The sequence below is a fragment of the Pelodiscus sinensis genome, chromosome 2 (assembly GCF_052426305.1).
Source record: "Pelodiscus sinensis isolate ZL-2025 chromosome 2, ASM5242630v1, whole genome shotgun sequence".
Lineage (NCBI taxonomy): Eukaryota > Metazoa > Chordata > Testudines > Trionychidae > Pelodiscus > Pelodiscus sinensis.
This window is the reverse complement of record NC_143053.1, coordinates 231,719,433-231,741,693: the sequence shown is the minus strand read 5'-3', so window position 1 is coordinate 231,741,693 and position 22,261 is coordinate 231,719,433. Positions and strand designations below refer to the sequence as shown.

The 22,261-nt window shown below is 45.1% G+C and overlaps 1 protein-coding gene across 1 annotated transcript in view; it reads right to left on the bottom strand.

Annotated features, from left to right (window-relative positions):
- ZEB1 (zinc finger E-box binding homeobox 1) overlaps positions 1-581 on the bottom strand; it is a 208,590-nt gene extending 208,009 nt beyond the window's left edge. The window contains exon 1 of the mRNA XM_006110683.4: positions 462-581. Within this exon, the coding sequence (XP_006110745.3) occupies positions 462-519 (58 nt within the window). The 5' untranslated portion in view covers positions 520-581. The remainder of the gene's footprint in view (positions 1-461) is intronic.
- Between the last annotated feature and the right edge of the window lie 21,680 nt (positions 582-22,261).

Below are 22,261 nucleotides of genomic sequence, written 5' to 3'. Positions count from 1 at the left end.
GCACGCTGCCAGCCCAGGGCGGAGGCGCCTGTCCCCGCTCTCTCGCGCACCCAGGTAACAAGTTTGGGAGTTGGGTTGCTAGGACCGACCGAGCCTTCCCCCTGCGCCCCGAAAGGCTCGGAGCCCCGCGAGGGGGGACCCGCCACCCCGGGGGCGGCAGGGGAAGGTGCTGGTGCTGCCGCTGGCGGGCGGGGGAGGCAGCGTGTAACGGTCCCGGACAGGCGGCTGAGCGAGGAGGCACCACTAGGCGGAGGAGGGAGGCAGGGAGCGAGCACGGAGGGAGGGAGCGAGGGAGGCACCAGGTAGCGGATATAACGGTGCAGAGGGAGCCGGGCTCCCAGCGAGGCGCAGCAGGGAAATTACTTTCTACTTCTCCCGTCCCCCCTGCACTCCAGGCGGCCCAGCCCGGTCCCGGAGCCGGGCCGGCGCGGAGCGGGCCGCTGCCCTGCGGGCTGACTGACCGTTATTGCGCCTCGGGTTCGCCTGCTTCCTGCGCTTACACCTGGGGCCATCCGCCATGATCCTCTCGCTTGTGTCTAAATGCTCCAGTCACCTCCTCCCCCTCCCTCCCCTCCCACCCCTCCCCCCCGGACCTGGTTTACGACACTGGGTGGTTTTACTTTTACATCACCTTCCTACACCTAGTTCTCGGCCGGAACCTTGTTGCCAGGGGAGACGAGTGCTTTACGGCAGCACGTTTGAACGGGGAAGAGGGAAAAGTTCCTGCCTCAGGTGCCGGAGTAGGGGTGCGCGGGGAGGGGTGCGCGCTGTGCAGCCGAGTAGAAGATCGGCAGCCAAAGGGGCTGGAGGATCCCCGTAAGTTCGGGGTGTGTGAGGGGGATCCCTACCGGGGCGGGGATCCTCCTGGGTATGGTGTGTGCGGGAGGGGGATCCCCGTGCGTACGGGGCATGCGGGAGGAGCGGAGGATCCCGTGGGTGGGAGGGAGAGGGATGCCCTTGGGCCCCGGGTGTGCAGGCGGGGGATCCCCAGAGGCGGGGATTCCTGGGAGCATGCATGAGTGTGCGGGAGGGGGTTTCCCCCCGGGCACCGTGCGGAGCGGGGTCGGGGGATTTTCTTGGGCACTGTGTGTGAGGGGTATGCGGTGGGCAGAGATACTAAAGTATACAGCAAAATTCTCGAAGCAAAATCCCCTTCCAGTCATCCGCAGAACAGAGAGACTTGGCTTAAAAGTTACATTCAATGAAGGAGTCTGCTTCCCTCGCAAAATGGGCCTGTCTCCTTCCCTAAAGACAGTACTAGTGGCAGGTCTTGCCGCCTGTCTTCCACATCTCTCTCTCTCAAACACAGGCACACACACTATCACCCTCGAAATAGCTGGAGAGATTTGGCAAGTATGGATTTGTTTGGTGTGCAAGCCAGAAGGATGATCCGATTTACTAAATAAAGCACTTTATGTTAGGAAATAAAAGGTTAACTGAGGCCAAGAAGAGACATACCAAGTGCAAAATGGCAGAGAAGCTCCTCTTGTATTCATAACACCTTTAAACCATAATGTATATTACATATTTGTCATTTCCTCCTCCATGACCTCTCTTATTTATATGGTGATGTAATTCAGGGGTTCCCAGACTTTTTGACACGGGGACCAGTAAATCCATTCATGAACTTTTGGAGGACCGGAAACATTTATTTGCATATTTGAATATTTATTAATCAAATGATGAATATTCAAATAAGTTGTTTCTAAGTCCTCCCAAAACCCCCAGTGCCAGCTTTAGCAAAGCTTGATATGGTTACCCACAATATTCTTCCCAGCAAGTTAAGGAATATGGATTGGATAAATGGATTGTAAGACAGACAGAAAGCTGGTTAGACCAGGGTTTCCCAAACGTTTTACTTTAGTTGGAACCCTTTTTTTCAGCACTGTTTTTTGCAGTCCAAAAATATAAACACATAAACAAACTGAGAAAATACCAGACATATAACATGTCTGGTATTTACTCATTAGGTAAGTTTTATTATTACTAGATGTATCAGTTTGTAGTTTCGAACTGCCTGGCTGGTAATTGTGCTCAGGCTGCATGAGTGTGTCTACCAGCCAGACAGTTCGCAATTACTTGAGGGTGTGTGGGGGGGGGTCGGGAGGTAGGGGACAATAGAATCCCTGGGCTGGACTAACTTGTGCTTTGGGGAGGGGGCAGCGCTCCGAGATCTACATATGGTCGGGTCAGTCCCACTCCCAGGTACCGGGCCACGGCCCATAGTTTGGGAAACGCTGGCCTAGTGAGATTGTAGAATCTCCATCACTGGAGATATTTAAGACCAGGTTAGATAGACACCTGTCAGAGATGAGCTAGGGCAACTCAACTTTGGAAGCCCCAGGGGCCACACTGATGCTGAGGGCCTCAACTTAAGTGTGGTTGCATATGCAAGGAAATATATACAAATAGCTTCTCTTACACTGACAGGCATGAATACAAAGATTAAGGCAAGACTACACAACACACAGGCCCCATTTAAGTCAGTTCTGCTGATATTAATAAAATTCAATATTTATACGATTTCTACCGATGTGACAGCACTTTTCATGCGCAATGACAGTCAAAGAATTTAACTACTAAAACACATCAACAGAAGATCATTACACTGACTACTTTTTTGTTTCGGCTTCCACTCACCAGCCACGTGTTGATCCCCACATAAACCCAAACTATACTGCGGGGCACAAACAAACTGGCCGTGGGCAAAATACTAAGTTATTAATAAATATTTTATAAACCTTTACCTTTTCTCTCTGCTGCCATGTCTCCTCTCCTTGCTCCATCATCTCCCCTGGTGCCTGCTGCCCCCCAACTCTACACCCTCCTCTGCTGTCCTCACTCCTGCCCGTCTCACCGCCCTCAGCCCTCCTGCAACCTGCCCCCATCACCAGCCCTTCTCTCCCCCCCATGCCCACTCCTCCAGTAGCCCCACTCTGATCATGTAAGCTACCCCTCTTCTAACACCTCCCTCTACACGCTGTCCTGCCTCTCTCCTCTGGTGCTGGTCCCTCCCCTGCAGGTGTCTTCCCTTCTGCTTCACCCCAGAATCCCCTGGCACCTGCACCTTCCCTTAGCCCTGCATCCTCCTGGTGCCTCCCCCTTCCCTTATTGCCCCTACCCCCTTTTTCCCCTGATACCCACTTCCTCACCACTCTCTGCCCCATTCCCCTCTTGCCCCTCTGTGCCCTCACACATGCCTTGCTCCATCCCCACCTTTCTCATGCCCATCCCTTCTTTCAAGCCTTCTCCCAGCACCTCCTCCTCCAGCCCCCAATGCCCTTCCCCTCTCTTCTCCTCTCCCAGAATCACCCTGTCCCCTCTCCCACTGACACCTCCCCTCTTGCCCTTTCCCTCATTGTCTGCACTTGGCCCCCTGGCATTTGTCTCTCCTGCACCCTGTCCCTTGGTATCTTCCCTTCCCAAGCCCCTTCTCCATCCACCCAAGCCCAAGCTCCTTCCCTTCCCTTCCCCACCGCTGCTGCCTTCTCCTCTCCTCTCCCTCCCCCACCGCCGCTGCCGCACAAGCCCGTTCCCTGCCTTCTGCCTTCCATGTTGTGGGGCTGGAGGCTCAGGCCCCAGAGGCCGAACCCAGAGGCAGCCCCGCAATGTGCCTCCAAAGAGTTTTAAAATCCCGGGCCGTGATTTCACATCACGCCCGGGCGTCCTCCCCGCCCACGTTCAACGCCACACATGGTAGCAGCAGCCGGCGAGAAGAAGCTGCGCACAGCAGGGACGGGTTAGGGCCTGCTCCCGGCAGAACCGGGGGAGAGACCCAGCTCCACATATTGGTGGAGCAGGGCCCCCAGCTCTGTAACTCGCTGGCACTTCCGGGTTCATGGGCGCGAGGCCCAATTCGATCAAATTGGTCAACTCGGCCCTGCTGGCAGCCACCGGGCATGCTAAGGCCCAGTATTTTTTTCCTGCGACCTGGTACCAGGCCACAGCCCATAGTTTGGGAAACGCTGATGTAATTGATGGGAAGAGGTACGAAGTGTAAATGATTGATTTGTCATGTACTTCAAAGGCACATATAATGTAAGTGTTAATATAAGATGATGTACATAAACGATGTTGATATTTTATTACAGGTCTCTAATCAAGAAAGAAAAATCTGGAAGAAAAGTGAGCTGTCTCCACAATGTAAAGAATTTGTCAAATATCTTTTTAATAAACTATATTCTCTGCTTTACTAAGGGAGGCATAGGAGTGGAGAGGTTATACACACCAAAAACATATTTCATAAACATATACAATAAAGTGCATATTTCTTTATTTAATAAACACCTTATGCTATTAAAAATGGAAATTTTAGGCATTTAATTGGTCTTTTGCCATTTATGCTATTTGTTTACACTTTACATTTCACTCAGTTTAGAGAACAAAAATAAGTTAGATTCCCTCTTATGTCTAGTTATTCTGACTTCCTCATTCTCATGCTCTCAACCAGTTCTATAATGTTTAGATTGCCAACACTTCTGTGAATGGTTAAATCTGAACAAAACCAAATTTCAGAGAAAATATTTCTACTTGTATTAGATTTTAAAAATTAATTTAAAAAGTACTAAATCTGGGGCCTAAATTACCTTGTCACATCCCTTTAGGTAGCCCGTATGCTCATCTCATTTTATAGAAACTGAAATGACCGCTTCTTAACTGAAAAGTGACAGAGAAAGCTGAAACATGAGCTTACACAGATTTTTGAAATACTTTCTCATAACTGATCTATGTAAAATAATTTTTGTGACTGTTTATTTGTTCTGTTCATTGCATTAAAAGTACAGAACAGTCACAGTCTCAAAAGTGTTTGTAAGTCATAGATTTATGTGTTCACATGATTAAGTATGCCACAGCCTTCATTTAGAGGCATGTGTTAGCATTGTTTGAGAGTGCATATTTTAAGGCTCAGCATTTAGGAACAGATCCTTAGCTGGTAAAAATTACCAGAGCTCCATTGAGTTCAATGAAACTATGGCAGTTCATGCCAGCTGAGGATCTGCCCATTAGGCCTTTTAAAAAAAGGATTACAAATCATAATAGCAATCATTTTATGAGTTATAAGTTTCTGAAACTCCCCCAAAATGGTACCTTATCATTACAAAGTGAAATGGATTATTAAATCCAAGTAAAACCTTTAGTAAAATATTATTGTTAAAAGTGAGTGAACTACAAATTGTAAAATAATGTAAATGGTGAAAAATAAGGCAGGGTTTTAATTTTGTCTAAGAACCCAGTGCTGCAAGCTGTTCCACACAAGCAACCGTCCAGCCATAGGGAGCACCATTCAAGTCAGGCAGTGCTTCTCAACCATTGAGCCACTTGCGGACCAATCAGCACACAGTTTTGGCACAGGTGACATCCTCAGTGCTAGACAGGTAGCATATATATTCTGTAGATGTGGCCTATAGAGAGCTGCTTATGTGGCCCACAGTGGTAAATAGGTTGAACCACTGCCCTAAGATATTAGTAACACAAGTAATAAATTGAAATGCTTGTAATTCTACAGATGATGTTTGTCCTGAGTGTTTATGGAGTACTTTTCTAGGATTTTGTAATGGTCTGGGCAAAGAGATGTATTTTGCGGCTCTTCCTAAACATAGCCTGGTTTGTCAGTGTATTTCTTTCTAGAAAGAGTTCCAAAGAGTGGCCAGCTACCATAAAATATCTAGTCCTCAGCTCCATATGATATTATAAAAATTTAATTCCAGTTAAATATGAATTTAATTTTCACTATGGACCTAATATCTTGAAACTTTTAGGACTGAAAATCTTTTGTTCTGAGGGGATGCAAACTATGTTAAGAAAATAATTACAAAGTCAAGTACTTCTTGTGTACTTGCTGGATGATAGAATGACATCATCACGTCACCTGCATCAACAGGCTGTGCCAGAGGGGAAGCTTGGGACCAGAGAGTGCCTTGCTAAGCAGGCACAGGGGGAGGACAGTTGGTTGCAGACTCTGATGAAGGGAGGCTGTCCAGCAGCCTGCAGTCTCCTGCTGCAGCCTCCTGCTACAGCGAGCGGAGGGTGAACATCATGGAGTGCGGCACAGGGAGGGGGGTTCTCACTCAAATGGAGTTTGAATGGGTTTGATTTCTCTGAGCAGTAATGCTGCTGGGGCGGCCTTGCCAGAAGTTGGGGGGAGGGGAGTACCTGCTGCTGTATCCTGAGCATGGAGTGCAGCCCTCTCTCTTCGGGGCTGTTGTACAGGTTCCACAGGCTGTAGCCGCTGCGCCATTCCCACCTCAGCATGGCTCCTGCATGTCCTAATTGGCTTGTCTGCCCTCCCAAGCATTCTGGAGGACAGAGCACCTTGGGTACACCCACGCGCTCCTGAGACTCAAGTCCCCCTCCTCTGGCTACTTCCCAGCTTGCACTGTACACCCAGCCCCCACTCCCTTGTGCCTCCTGCTCCTCCAGCTGGGCCTGCTTCCTCTCTGCCCAAACAGCTGCAGAGCAGTGGGAGCCACCTGAGCATTCACTGTCCTCAGCTGCCTCTTGCTGCGTGCCTCCTGCCCGTGCCAACTGCTGCCAGGTCTCATGCCCCATCCTGCTCTCCATGTGAGCTGCTCGGGCAGCAGGGCCTTGCTGGTTCCAGCTAAGGATGCGTTGCGGGGCACTGTCCTGGCTGCTTTTGGAGCTGTCCGGGCGCTGCACTGCTGCCATGGATGAGTGTGCAGGCGAGACAAGCAGGCGGCTGCAGCACTACATGTCTGAGTTTGTGAATGCCACCTTCAACATGACTGTGGTGGCCACCAACATGTGAGCTCGCTGGCTGAGGAGTACTGCATGTAGACCAGCATGACCTGGGTCACCAAGTCCTGCCACCTGTACAGCACCACGCAGTCCCACTTGCAGCACAGTGTCCCCTTCCTCACTGACTACAACCAGGCCAACACCACCTGGTGACAGCCAGATCATGCTGGTGGGGGTGTAGTACCCCAGTGCCATCAACCTCACCCTGCACTAGGGATGTAAGTGAGTAGTCGAGTCAACTACTTGCATTTCCCCTCCCCCCTTGCTGTCTCTATTTCAGAGGCAGCAAGAGGGGGAAGCAGGAGCTTGTGCTGGGGGGAGTTGGCTTAAAAGCCAGTTCTCCCCAGGACCTTCTCAGTGCTGCCTGTCCCATCTTCCCCATGTTGCTGTTTCTATCAGAGACAGCAGTGCAGGGGAAGGTGGAGCAGGGGAGGCTACCATGTAGCAGCCACTGTTCATGGCCAACCCAGGTGGCCATGGACAAGCGTTGCTTCATGGTAGCAGCCCCTGTCCCAGCCTTCTTCCCGGCAGCCTCTATCAGAGCCTGAAAAAATGCCACATGCAATTTATATAAAAATAACTAAATAAGTATGCAAATCTCTCAAGTGAATGAGAAGAGACTTCTCAGGGTCTGTCTAAACTGCAGAGCTTTTCTGGGATACTGGAGGTATCCCGGAAAAGCTGTGCCATGTCCAAGGAACACGTCTGCTTTTCTGAAAAAATGTCAGAAAAGCAGACATGTTTTTTCGGCATCCCAGTAAATCTCATTCTACAAGGAAGAAGGGATGTTCCGAAAGAGGCTTTTTCCCCGACATTTGGCCCAGTGTAGATGACATTCTCTTGCGTATCTCAATTTGCATATCTTTTTCTGACTTTTCTTTGTAGTCTAAACACAGCCTCAATAATTCTTAAGCATAGTGAAAACTAAGGTTAACTGCCACGAAGCACCACTAGTATAAAATACATCTTCCATGGGCTGGTCAGTCTTGTGTGGGTTTTTTTTAGAAATTTTCTTTGTAAACATATGAAGAATTATACATATCTAGACTACTTCTCTACCATATTGTTTGTCTTGTGTACTTTTCACTCCCAATCCATTCCTAGTGATGTCACAGATGGGTCTCCTTTTAGAAGGCAATTAATCCATGTTGGTGCTATATGCCAATTTTGTGATTTTATGTAGGAGGGTATAATTGTGCTACTTCATTGTACAAATTTAATGAATTGGACAAACATGATCTAATTCTCAAGTCTTACACCAATTTTACTCTGGGGATCCATGCCCTGTGCGTAAAATGTATGGAACAGCCATGTAGATTTACAAAAGTCTCCATAAAAAAACTGCTGTTTAGGGAAAGGAGGAATGCAATCTAAGAAGTTCTACCACTACTCCAACTACATTCTATTTGAGAGGTGTTACCTTTCTTTCTTTTTTAGTTCTGGGCTCCTATATTGGATGATGAGTAGCTCTTTCTTACAATACCCTGGAGTTAGCACATTGATATTTATTAATGTATTGTCCATGATTTACAGTAGCAAAGTAAAGTATCAAAATATAATTACTTTCATATTACAGTCATGTCTGAACTAAGGATGTTAAATATCAGTTAATTGGCTAGTCGAGTAGTTGATGGAATTTCCATCGAGTACTTGACTAGTCGATAGGCACTTCTGCATTCCTCCTTTGAAATGTACAAGAGCCCCTGCTGGGCTCTTCAAAGGAGGAATGCGGAACTCCACGTACAGCCCAGGGCCAGCGAGAAGTCCCACTGTCTCTGGGCTGCACATGGTGTGCCAGCTTTGAAATGTACAGGAGTCCCCAGCAAGAGTTCTTGTGCATTTCAAAGCTGCAGCACAGCATGGAGCCCGGGGTCAGCAGGGGATTCAGAGTCCCCCACTGATCCTGGGCTCCATGCTGTGCTGCAGATTTGAAATGCTGCACGGAGCCTGATCCTGGGCTCCCCACAGCATTTCAGTGGAACCCAGGATCAGCTGGGGACTCTCCTGCTGATCCCGGGTTCCACAAGGCATTTTCCCAGAAAATGGGGAGTCCCCAGCTAACCCTAGGCTCCACAGTGCCCCTTTGAAAAGCCACCTTGGCTGAGCCCAGGCTCCGCAGTGCAGCGCTGCCCCTTTGAAGTACCCCCTCCCCCCACCTTTGCTGCCTCTATCTGATAGAGGTAGTAAGGGGGGGGGGACCGACTAGTCATCTAGTCCTTAACATCCTTAGTCTGAACTTGTGAATGCTCAGATTAATCCACTTGCCCTCTAATTATAACCAATGTTATGAGCAGCACATTTTCATATACTCTTTTCTATGTTTATGATGACTTGCAGGAGTGTCCTTTCCAGCATATTATTTAATTAAACATTAATGTGTTATGAATATTTTTCCATATGGTTCATTTTTGTTTCCTCCTGTAACTTGCATTCTGTTTCTGATTTAGCTTTATTGCCCACCCTCTTCCTTGCTGTCTCAAAATATTGTGCCATTTCTTGTTTGGCTCTCACTTGGAGTTAATCTATTTGTTGTGTTATATATACAGCTGGCTGACTTGGATCTTTAAATACAAACTTAAATTTTTTTTATTGATTATTTCACAATATAGTTTTCGCATATTATATTTTTAAAAATAAAAAAATGGTCCCCTCCGCCGCCCAAACCCACACCCCCAACGTTGGGCTGTGTCATGTCCTCTCTGAGCTTGACCTGTCCCCCTCCCCGTCGCCATCTAAGCCTGACTCCAGCCCTCACCTCTTACACTAAGACCCCACACACCGAGCCCACTCCTGCCTCCTCCCCCAGGCCAAACACCTACCCCCAACCTACTCTTGCAAACTCCCCCCAGCCACACACCTACCCCCAGAGAAAGGGAGGTTGGTAAGCGTAGCGAGGAGTGGGAGCAGCCCCCTTGTTATTTATTATTTATGTAAAGTATTTTTAGGCGATATTATTGTCCTTATCTTGTAATATGATTTTTCAGCTAGGAACCTAGGAATTAATAGTTTATTACCCACCTTCTTCCTGTCTCAAAATATTGTGCCATTGCTTGTTTGGCTCTCACTTGGAGTTATTCTATTTGTTGTGATATTTATACAGCTGGCTTACTTGGATCTTTAAATACAAACTTAAAATTCGTTTCTTGATTATTTCACAATATAGTTTTCTCATTTTATATTTTTTAAAATTTCTGAAACATTTTCTTGCTAGGTATCCTTTGTTCTTTGTCTTTTAATGCAAAGTGCTAAATATGCAAAATTGTTAGATTTGGAGTTTATAGCATATTTCATGAATAAACAGTGTTAGCATAAAGAGAATCAAAAAAGGAATATAACTTCCACAATAAATCAATAAAAGTCTGAATTGTTTGATTTTGGTATTTTTCATAAAAATGACAAAAAATAATCATTGTACAAAAAGACTAAGAACAGTATAATAGGTATGAGCCAAATTTATGAGATACGAGCTGAAACATTAAGGTATTAAACATAGTGGGCCTAATTCTCAGTTGTGTAAATGAGCAGTACCAAGGTATCTCTTTAGTTGTCTGTTCTCCAAGCTGAAAAGTTCCAGTCTTATTAATCTCTTCTTCTAAGGAAGCTGTTCCATACCTTTTTTTTTATTGGCCTTTTCAGTACCTTTTCTAATTCCAGTGCATCTTTTTTTATATGAGGCGACCACATCTGCACATAATATTCAAGATGTGGGCATGCCATGGATTTATATAGAGGCAATATAATGTTTTCACTTTTATTGTCTATCCCTTTCCTAATGATTCCCAACATTAACTGTTGATTGCCACTGTACATTGAGTGGATTTTTTTCAGAGAACTGTCAGTTCCAACAAATCAATTAAAATAGTTTTCTCTTTACCTCATTATTTAAGGAAAACAGAACAATCCACAATTTAATTTGACATCTATATGTATTTATTAGGTTATTCAACTACAACTTGTTTTTACATTTTAAGGCTATTAGTTTTATATCTTCATTACATCAAGTGCTAGTGCGTGAGTTGCTTCTCCATTCGCTCCAAATAGATGTGCAGCTGAGCCAATCCTAGACAAATGCTTTTGGCACCTCTTTTCCTAGTTTCTTTCCTGCTGTGCAGTGATGGATTACCCTTAGCTGTTGACTTGGACAAGAAGAAATGAAAATAAACAAACCTACCTCCTGGATGCAAAATTCAGCAAACAGGCAACTCTTCAAAAATATAAAAGAATGCACTGGATGCAGTGTCCAAGTGCCCAGGGGTCATCAAAAGAACCACAAGAACACACAAAAATCACAATAAAAATATGTTATGCAAAATCACCTATGTATTCATGTCCTCTCTTGCCATGATAGGCTGCCTTTTATTTGCTGCTGTGCAAAGCCTTGGCCTATTGGTTAATATATCACTGCTGCTGTACATTTCTTGTGCTCATCAGTTTTATATAGCAGAACTTCTTCCTTGAAAAAAGAAGTGTATTTTAATTAATACTTTAATGAGTAAACAACTATAGCAAATCCATTATTGAATAGATTTATGTACAGATAAACACATACAAATGCTACACTGAAAGAACATTGAAGTTGAGAAAGTTAAACTCTCAGAAGATGCCAGAATGCAGCCTGGATTTGGAGATTTTGAAATTTAGCTTTGTTGTGATTTGGAATGAAACCTGAACAATTCAAAGCTCTCTGTGAAAGAAAATTTTAAAATTTCTTTATTTAATTTCAGTTTTGACATATATTATAAATGTAAAATAAAACATAATACCACAATTTAACAAACTTGTTATGGAAAAATGTTTTGATTTTTCATTAACGTAAAAATGGAACTTTATCCTGGGCTTTTTTCCAAAATACAGACAAAACCAAAACAGTTTCTTGGTGTTGTTTTGATTTTGACAGTATTGCAAGTTTCATTGTCAAACTTTTCCATCAAACTTTTCCAACCAGCTATATTATATTATGTTATATTTCCCCTATGGTTCTTGTCACTATGAGGGTATGTCTAGACTACATGGCTCCGTCGACGGAGCCATTTAGATGAGTTTACTAGACATAGGAAAATGAAGTGGCGATTTAAATAATCGCCGCTTCATTTACATCAAATGGCCGTCGCACTATGCCGATCAGCTGTTTGGAGGCACAGCGGGGCAGTCTGGACGTGCCACAGTCGACAAGGGAAGCCTTTGTTGACTGCTCCGGTATGCCTCGTGAAATGAGGTTTACCGGAGCAGTCGACAAAGGCTTCCCTTGTCAACCGTGGCACGTCCAGACTGCCCCGCTGTGCCGCCAAACAGCTGATCGGCACAGTGCGGAGGCCATTTTGATGTAAATGAAGCAGCGATTATTTAAATCGTCGCTTCATTTTCCTATGTCTGGTAAACTCATCTACATGGCTCCGTCAATGGAGCCATGTAGTCTAGACATACCCTGAGTGTGTCACAATTCGTTTATTTTCACAGTATACCTATGAAGTAAGGAGCTATTATTATCATCACCCCGATTTTATGGATAGGGAACTGAGGCACAGAGATGAATGTCAAAAGTATCCACTCATTTTCCAAGTGGCCTCTGAACATTCACGCTGATAGGCTGTGCCTCTGATGCAGCTCTGATAGTGAAAAGCTTCATATAGCAATTGCTTTGCAGTGCTCTTTGTGCCCTTTCAAAAGACAACCACCATCACCTGGAAGGCTATCAAATGCACCTCATGCTCTGCATTTGGGGAGGTAAATAGCTAATTAGCTTTCAGTGAAAGGGGGTAGAGCTAAACCATAAGTAAACTGAAGGTCAGTTGGGAGAAGGAGAAATGAGACTGCAGTACAGGGCAGAGAGACCTGCTTCCCCCTCCTCCACAAAGGGTGCATAGAAGAACATAGATACTTTACTAGTGACAGCCAGCTGCTGGCAGGAGTGGTGTGGTCAGGCCATGGTAGACTGCCTGCCTGAGCACCCTGCTGCACCCTGAGACTTTTAGCAGCTCAGAGAGTCATGGCAGGCCAGAGGGAAATGTTTGTTGGGCCAGCCCCTGAGCTGTATTTTGCCCATCTCTGTTCTAATCTCTCAAGAAACAAAAACTCCCATGCTATGTCTATACTGCAGGCTTCTTGCTCAAGAACTGTTTTGCGCAAGCGTTCTTGTGCAAAAGGTTTTGCACAAGAGCATGTCCACACTGCCATGTGCTTTTGCGCAAGAGATGTGATTTTGCGCAAGAGCATTCATGGCAGTGTGGACACTCTCTTGCACAAGAAAGCTCTGATGGCCATTTTAGCCATACAGGTTTCTTGAGCAAGAAACCCCTGTTGCCCGTCCACACTGCCTTCTTGCGCAAGAGCTCTTGCGCAAGAGGGCTTATTCCTCATAGGGAGAGGAATAATTCTTGTGCAAGAAGCCCTCTGTTCTGACGCTTTACTGTATATTTATTTGTGCAAGAACACGTGTGCAGTGTAGACACTCTGCAAGTTTTCTTGCACAAGAAGCCTGCAGTGTAGACGTAGCCCCACTGACTTTTACTTTCATTACGGCAAAACCTAAGAATCTTATCCTGCTGGATCCCATTTCTAGACACAGCAGACTCTCACAGGTGTCAGTTTCTGTTAGAATAGATAATCCTCATGGGAGCATGTCTTTGGATCCAATACCTCTAACTCTTCATAGGAGTATGACATAAGATATGAGTCCTGTTAGTTAGTAGCCATGTTAGTCTGAATCTGCAAGAACGACAAGAAGTCCTGTGGCTCCTTATAGACTAACAGATTTATTGGAGCATAAGCTTTCATGAGCAAAGACCCACTTCGACATGCATCTGATGAAGTAGGTCTTTGCCCACAAAAGCTTATTCTCCAATAAATCTGTTAGTCTATAAGGTGCCACAGGATTTCTCGTTCTTTTAGTCAGTAGGTCTAAATGCTGGTCTGGATTTGTCTCTGATGCATCAGTGTCAGTTCCCAAAACACCTTTGAAATCTATGCTGGAGGTTAAGGTCATGGCACAAAACAAACCCCTTAAGAAGGCTCATACCCGAACTGAGATGACCTTGTTGGTTCTGAATGTTGCTTCCAAGCCCTGAGTCCCATCAGCATATACTATAATGGTATTTGCTGAGGTACAGCATTCAACTCTGCATTTAGAATCATCTCTGAAGGTATCCCAGATTCCAGAATCCCTGGATTGGAGTGATAAAGAAAACAATATAAAAACCACAGGGCCATTTCCTTCTACTTCCCTATTGGGAGGAAAAGACAAAATATCACATAGCACATTCCAATTTCTCAAGACCTTACACTCCTTCATTGAACCCCAATGGGCTCAACAGAGAAGTGCATCTCTCCCTTTTCAGTGTTAAGAATACCAAGGCCACAAGTTTCTTCCTTACTGCCTCAGAACCAGATTCACAATCTCATAGTCATGTGCATTGTGACAGACACATTAATATACCACATTAGTTCCCATTACCTAAAAAGAAAGTGTGCCAGGTAAACACTACCCAACTGTTCCATGCAGTTCATATAGACACATACTGTACCCATAAACTAATCGAAATTGTGTTAGAGATCCTGATGCAGATTATTGGAAGGATTAGCAATTCCCCTTATCAGGATGCTGACCACGTGTTCTTACAGGGACACATCTCAGAGAGGTCATGGGAACCTCAATATATTAGATTTGGTGCTCTTGTATTTGCACCATTGGAGTTTAGAGAGCACTTACTGATGGCAGTCCCAGATACACTCTCAGAGGATGAACCAGTAGGACCATAAAATAGCAGGACATGATTCTAGAGCCTAATGATTAGACATCTCTTGATGACAATGTAGCAATTGCCTCAACATCTTCCCCAACAGAAGATGCCATTTAGTTTCATGAAGGGGTAGTCAGAATTACTTCAATGTTAAAGGTATCGTTTTTCTCATTAGAAAATACCTCTTTCACAGTCTTGGATATAGCGGAGCCCCCTTCTAATAGCAAGAGCAGCCTTCCAGTGTGAACACTGCTCTTACAACCTGCCAAATCTGGTCAGACAATGGCCTTTGCCCAGCTACATAAAAGTAGCTCAAAAGCACTAGTAATAGTGAAGACATTAGCGCTTCTCAAAATGTCTGATTTTCTTAACATGGAAAAACAGTGGATTTTTCACTAGCCTTGTTCCCAGAAATGACTGAACCATTTTTGCTGAAGTTTTCCAAAACATTTCAATCTGAGTCAGATACATAGCATGGAACTTTTCAGTTTGTGTGGTTATAGCTTGCCAAAGTAACTGAGGACAGGGTTTTACAGTGGTATGTAACAATGTAGTGTATCTATAAAGAGAGGGTGAAATACACACCACCTATTCTGTAATAGCAGGTCCCTAGCAAAGTAGCCACTAACATGTTTACAACTTGGGCCAGCTCCTCAACTCTGTTTAAATGTGGCAAGCCATTGTGGGCAACAGGGGACCAAACAAGCCCCCACTACAGGTTGGATCTTGTGGGCTGTTGTAATTTACATCTGGCTCCCAAAGGCTTCATGGGACTATTTTAACAGTCTGGGGTAGCTAGAATTTAAGGATACTGCTGACCATAACCTTTTCTAAGGGACATGTTGTCTCTTTACCTTGGGATCCATAAAAGTAGTATAGGAGCTACAATGGCATCTTAATGTCATCCAGGGATTCCCCTAGGCAGGGCAATTGCCCATTAGATAGCTAAGTCAGCTTACAGCTGCTTAAAAGTGCAAAGCATCCAGATCAGACCAGAGGATCTGGATCATTATCTCCAAAGCACTGGTAATGTCAGTATTCTCATGAAACAACCCTGGACTACGGACTCTGCCCATTGCTGAAAATGGAAGCCATTCAGTGTTCAATGGCTTGGCAATTATTTATTTTTCATTTGAAATAGTCTTATACTATACCCGCCACAGTGTTATGGGGCTGTTGTTCCAGGTGGATAAATACACAGACTAAGAGTAGAATTGAAGTGTTCTGGCTCTAAGAACATTTCACCAGAATTCTGATCATCAGAACCTTTACTAACCTATATTCTGATAGATTAAAGACAAAGATCATGCTTAGAGAATTTCTTGAGAATCTTCATTGGTTGTTCCCAACTTTAATATTACATTTTTTTATTTTATCTAGTTTTAAGCCTAACACAGTATCATTGGCTCTGATTTCTGCATTTTGCTTTTGTCTATCCACTTTCAGATTTCACCAGCTTCGACTGAGAGATTCCAATATTGCTCCAGCAATAGCCGCATTGCACATTCTGTATGTTTGGAGGTTAATAATAGAAAGCAATACACTGAGGGTTATATTTAACTGGGAATGGACAGATTGAAACTTTGTGGATAAAATAGCATTCCCACAGAAATCATAATGCTTGGAGTTTCCAGACTTGAATGTGAGAACTCTCAAATTTAATGATGTACTAATACAATATTTAACTCTTATTTTTTAGTGATGTTTCTTTTTAGAAAAATAACTGGAGATAAAAGTATTTCAAACATCACAAAATCTTCTGGCTTTCTGTGCGGAATGGGGGGAAGTGCTACAGGGCCAGTGAAATCACACTTTAAGTGGCCACACATAGGTGATATGAAGTATCTGTAGCTCCTACTCCATACCATAAGTGAAGAAGAAGCTATGGGAAGGTTTGGAGCAACATCACAGCCGCACGTCCCAACCTCAGATTTAGCGGATAGATTCTGTCTCCCCAACCCTCCCACACTTCATCTGTACAAAGTCTTATTAGTCAGGCTTCCTATGGATGAAGTGAATTTCAGATATGTACAACTTTGCCAAATTTTTATAATTTGGTTCAAAATTTTCCATGCTAATGGACTAGCTGAGGCTGAATTGTTTGGAAAATTTCAGCAAAAATGTTTCAGGCTTTTCCAGAAGCAAGGTGAGAGGAAAATGCATTATTTTGTCCACAAAACATTTTCAACTGTTTTGTTAAGCTTTAGAGCAAGGGATTTTAATTTTGTAGAGGAGTCACTGTCATATCTGGCAACTGTTCCTATGAAAGAACATAAAACATTTGGCAAAACCAGCCAAGTTAGAATGCTTCAAAATTGTGGTTCACACATGGGCAATAAAACTTGTTCGAATCTGGCAGATAAAGTCTCTGAAGATTCCACTGCAGTGAGCATGCACCAATCCAGGGTTACAGAGGAAGAGCAGGACTCTCCCTGCAACCAGTGGTCACCACTGCTGGGATACACCATGGCTTCTAGTACCAGAACTGAAAGCAAAAAGACTGTCTGTCTTGTGTTCTTTTTGATGCCTGGGCAGTGTAGACAAGAACGCTTCCGGACTTGAGGAGACAGGGTATAAGAGCAAGACAAAGGGCAAGTGCTGGAGGGAGTAGATTTGGACAAGGATCATGATTATAGGGGAATACTAAGATTAGATGAGGAGCCAATAGTGAGCAGGGGGAATTAGACTGACTTGGCAAGGAGACTGGGACTAGCAGCTGGTAGGGAGAGGCTAGGACTGTGTAGACAGAAAGAGTGGGAGCAGGGGTAACTTGAATTCAGAGGGAGACCTCAGAGAGGAAGACAGGAACTGGCTAAGCAAGGAGACTGGAGCAAAATCAGACCTTGCTTGAAATTGCAGCTTGGGGCTGAGGTGGGCTATGCCAAGGCTGAGACCAGAGCCAGGACAGGCCATCAGAACTCAGAACAGGTAGATGCTCTCCTGTGTTGTCAACATTTTCTGGGTACAGGGAGTGCAAAGGAGGAATGGAGGAGGATGCTACTTGATTTGAATGGAGAGAGGTAATAGATGGATGGGGAGCAGGAGACACAAAATGGAGGGGGAGGAGGAGTTTGGGGACTCAAGGCAGATCCGGATAGAGGGAAACTGATACTGAGAACTGAGGAGGACTGGGAATGACCAGGCAAGGGTGCTAGTAGCTAAGGAGGGAAATGGGGGTTGTTAGACAAGAGCCAGTGAGTATGGAGAGACTAAGTTGAGAGGAACAGCTGAAGAGAAGACTAGAATTGGAAGCTTGAGGGATGGAACATATGAACATGTTTGACAAAAAACCAGAGTGAGGAGGAAGAATTGGGATTTGGTTGGGCAAAAAGACTGAGACAACTAGCTTAGGGGCAGGGTGGCGACTCAATAGGGTGTTCAGACACAGAGGTTGGGACTGAGAGGCAGTGTGGAGAGGTGATAGCTACAGGGGAACAACTAGAGACAAGGAGGAGGAGGAGAGAGAGACCAAATGAAGAGCCAGCCAGGGGAGACCAAGAGTAGCTAACTCAGCCATGGATGGTCAGAGATAATGGTGGCAGCAAGAGTTCAGCCTACTATTTAGGCCTGGGTCTCAGTGGGGATACAAGCCAAGGTTCTGTCTCAGGGAGCTAGAAGCTAAATGAGGACCCAGAGGGTAAACCAGAGCTGTAAACCACAGTTGAAGCCAGGGATCAGTACCAGTGAGATGGAAACAATGCCAGAACTAGAAGGTCAACCAGAGTATAAACCAGATGCAGAGCTGGGGATCAAATCCAGAGGTCTGAAACCAAAGGAAAGCAGAGCAAGTGCAGCTGTAGGTCTGATACATATTGAGCAGCTGCAGATCTACTGGGGGAGCCAGGCTTATGAACAGGACTGTCAAGGGTCTGTGACTGTTCTGTCAAATCCAAGGCAAAGTGCCTGGGCTCACTGATTACTTAAGAGTGAAGTCAGTGAGGGAGTAGATGCTGGTCCTAGGTGGCTTGGTTTCTGACAGCATCCCTCTCCTTTTGGGGCCAGCTTCCAGAAGACTTGGGACAAGTATTGTGGAGTAGGCCAAGTAGAAGGTGTGTAGGAGGTCTGGGATTGGACATGTTCCATGAGTAGGGCTATGTTTGTCATAGAGGTCATGAAAGTCATGGAATCCATGACTTCAAGTGATCTCTGTGATATTCTCTGCTTCAATTGTAGGACCTGTGGGACTGGAATTGGCAGTCAGTGGGGCCTTGGTGGGTTCCAGTGATAAGCAACAGCCTCCTCAGTGGGCCCCTGGCAGAGTTCCAGCCACAAATGACAGTCTTTTATGGTGAGGGAGTGCATCTTGGACGAGCACCTTTTCTCTTTGGAAAATATCACCCTGCAGCTCCCAACTGCCATAGGCAGAAGAGGAACCCCATAGCTTCTGGCTACCACAGTGGTGGGGGAAACCATGGAGCCACAGCAGCAAAAGTCACAGACAGGTCATAGCTTCCATGAATGTTTGTTTATTGCCTGAGACCTGTCCATTACTTTTACTAAAAATATCCTTGGTAAAACCTTAGGCTTATCCATGGGTTCCCACAAATACTCCTGCAGGCTCTATCCCACCATTCAATCAGATATTAAGTTCTTCCCTAGACTCAGTGGGTGTCCAGAATCTGCAGGACCACCTATTCCTCTTGACTCTGCACAGTTAATTGGTAGAGGGGAGGAGTAGTGCGCTATGGGAAGGGATTCTCAGTGAAAAGTATAAGAAGAAACATGTGGAACACAGAGTGGCTCTTGAGAGATTTTAGCAGCTGGAGTCAAAAGACTGCTGGATTAAGTTATTCTGTGATTGCAAATGGCACCAAGTATTTGTGGTCCAGCTTCATGGAAGAATGGACAGATCATAGGTTTTGGATAGACAAACCTTACACCCTTGAGGTTGGGTGTTAGCTGATTGTGTCAGTCTGCATGGCACTTGTACACTCTCTCATCCTCTTTTAACCAGTGCCTAAGTTCTTCATGCACTTGGTAAGAAAGTCAGCAACAGTGGGCATGATGAATTGAGGGAGGATACGGAGGGTGGAACCCATAATTCACAAAGAAAAGGGGGTCTGGTGAACTGTAACATGTATTGTATTGTTGCAGGCAAATTTGGTGTGGGAAATAAGTGCTAGCCAGTTGTCCCGGTGATAATTTAGAAAGTGATGTAGATACTGCTCCAGGATCTAATTGAATCTTCTGCCTGCCCATTAGTACAAGGTGGTAAGGAGTCAAGGTGTGAGGTGCAATGTCCAGGAGGCACAGAAATTCCTGACAAATGCAAGAAATGAATTGGAACCTCTAGTCAGCTATTACACTTGTGGACAAACCATGAAGGTAGACATCTTCAAACAGACAAATTGATTCCTGGCTGGTGAATGAAAATGGGGACCGATATGAATTTAGGTGCTAAAAAATTGCTTGTTCCTCTGGGGTTCAAGAAAAACAGGCTCTTTTTTGCAATAGGGTTATGATTGGGGTACCCATCTCTGAGATACCTCTGATGAACCGTAGAGAACTTGACAAAGTCCCAAAAGTGTTGCATACTCTGGGTATTCATGGATGCAGCCAACTCAGTGATGGCCATCAATTTGCTTAGGACTATGGCCAGTCCTTCGGGGTAGATGATGTAGCTGAGAAACTGTGTCCTTGACAAACTGGCATTTCTCTGGCTTGGAATATAGATGTGTTGGCTAAGTCTTTCTTAAATGCTCAGTACATGCTGATTGTGCTGTGGTTGGTCACCTGGAAAAAAAAAGCATGTAATCAAGAGAGATAATAATGAACTGATCAATTATGTCCCAGAAAATATCACTGATAAAGTGCCAGAAGGTTGCGGAATCATTACACATACCAAACTGCGTGGTCACGTATTCACTATCCATACCAGGTGTGAAAGGCAGTTTCTACTCATCTCCTTCTCAATCCTACACCAAGTTATAGGCTCTGTAGTGGTCTAAATTTGTAAAAATTCACACCGATCATAATCAATCTAGGAGTTCATGAATGAGAGAAAGCAGATAATGGCTCCAAACCATCATCTTATTGAGGGCCTGGTAGACAATACTGGGCCATTAATCTACTTTGCTTTTTAACGAGTAAGATGGGGGCCCTTGCTAGAGAGGCAGATGCTGGTTTAACCCCTTTTGCAGATTCCCCTGCGGATAGATATGAAGGGCCTTAAGCTTTGATTCAGGTAGGGGACTGATGCAACCATAGGGATTTTCAGTGCCTGGCCGAAGGTCAATTGAGCAGTCATTTGTGGTTTCGGGGTCCATATTTCCCATGAGAAATACACCTCCAAGGTCATAGCATTGACAGCTTATGAGATATTTCAGCAGCAGAAGGCTGAACAGTGAAGGCTGTACACAGTTCTGTGGACCTCTTCCCTCACAGCAAGGATTCTCCAAATGATGACATAAGCTGCAGAGGATACTTGTTTTCTCTTTGGCCTGAGAAAATGAGAATAGTTAGCAGCAGTGGAAGCAAAAGCATGCTGTTCCTTCCTGTCAATGTATTCAGGGGTCATGGGAAATGACCCAGAATGGTCACAGTGTGGTGGGACTTAAATCAACTCAAACTGAAAAGTTTGTTGGTGCCCTTGGATGCATAGAGGATGCATTGGTTTTCAACCTCAGACAGGTGTGGGAGGTCCTCATTAACATGCATTGATTAGGGCCCTTGAGCAGGGTGTGCAATTGAGGTATTGGATGGCAGGATATTGTCAGGGCTGAAGGGGCTGGGCCACATTCATGGCACTGCTCAGTAAGGTAATCTTCAGATCTGATATGTAGGTTAAACAGGAAATGAAGCTGGGATGGTGGCTTGACCTGCATCAGCTCATTCTCTATATCACCATTCAGCCCAGTCTGAAACTGATGATGCTGTATGGCCTCATACCACTTGGTTTTCATGGAGAGGAAACAGAATTTGGCCATGTGTTAGGCAGCTGATCAAGGCCCTTGTTGTAGCATTTGCATGATGGCTTCTGCGGTTCTGGTGTGGTGAGTATCATCCAAGAGAAGTGCAATGGCCTGAATAAATGCTCCAGTGGACTCCAGAGGGTACTGGACTATTTCAACAGAGGGTAGTCACAGACTACAGCTTCCATAGTGAGTAGTGTAGTGATGAGCCCTCTTCATGTGTAAGAAATAATTAAGTGAGAAGCAAGAAGAGGAGACAGCATTGGTTCAAGAAACCTCATAAGTAACCCCAAACACCACTACATTTTTCTGAGAATGGGTCCTTCAGCTCTTGGGAGCAAGGGTTGCTGACACAGACTGCACTTTCAGTGTTGACAGTCATACCTGTAAGGAAGTTACCAGGTCTACCAGGGGCAAGTTGGTCTGAGTGGGATTCATGCCCACAGAGTGGGACCTTGGCCTTTGTTTTGGGCTGCTCAAACTGTAAGCAATAGTCATGAACAGTCATGTCTACTGATTAGAGCTGGAAACAAGCCTAGGTGCAGTCCCACAGGGACAGAAGCCAAATGCCAGAGCCAAAAGGTAAACAAAAAATGGAACCAGGGAGCAATACCAGACAGACAGAAGTCATATGCCACAACTGGAGGGCTAACTAGAAATGTGAGCCAAAAGTCGGAAGCCAGAGACTAGAAGCAGACTGGAGCAGAGACTGGAACAAAGCAGGGCTTGGAATAAGAGCAAACACAGCTTCAGACATCAAGCAGCTGGTGATGGGTTGTGAGGGCCAAGTTTATAAGCTGGGCTGCTTAACAATCAGCCAATCAGTGGCTGTGGCCACTCTGTCAGGTCCAAAGCAGA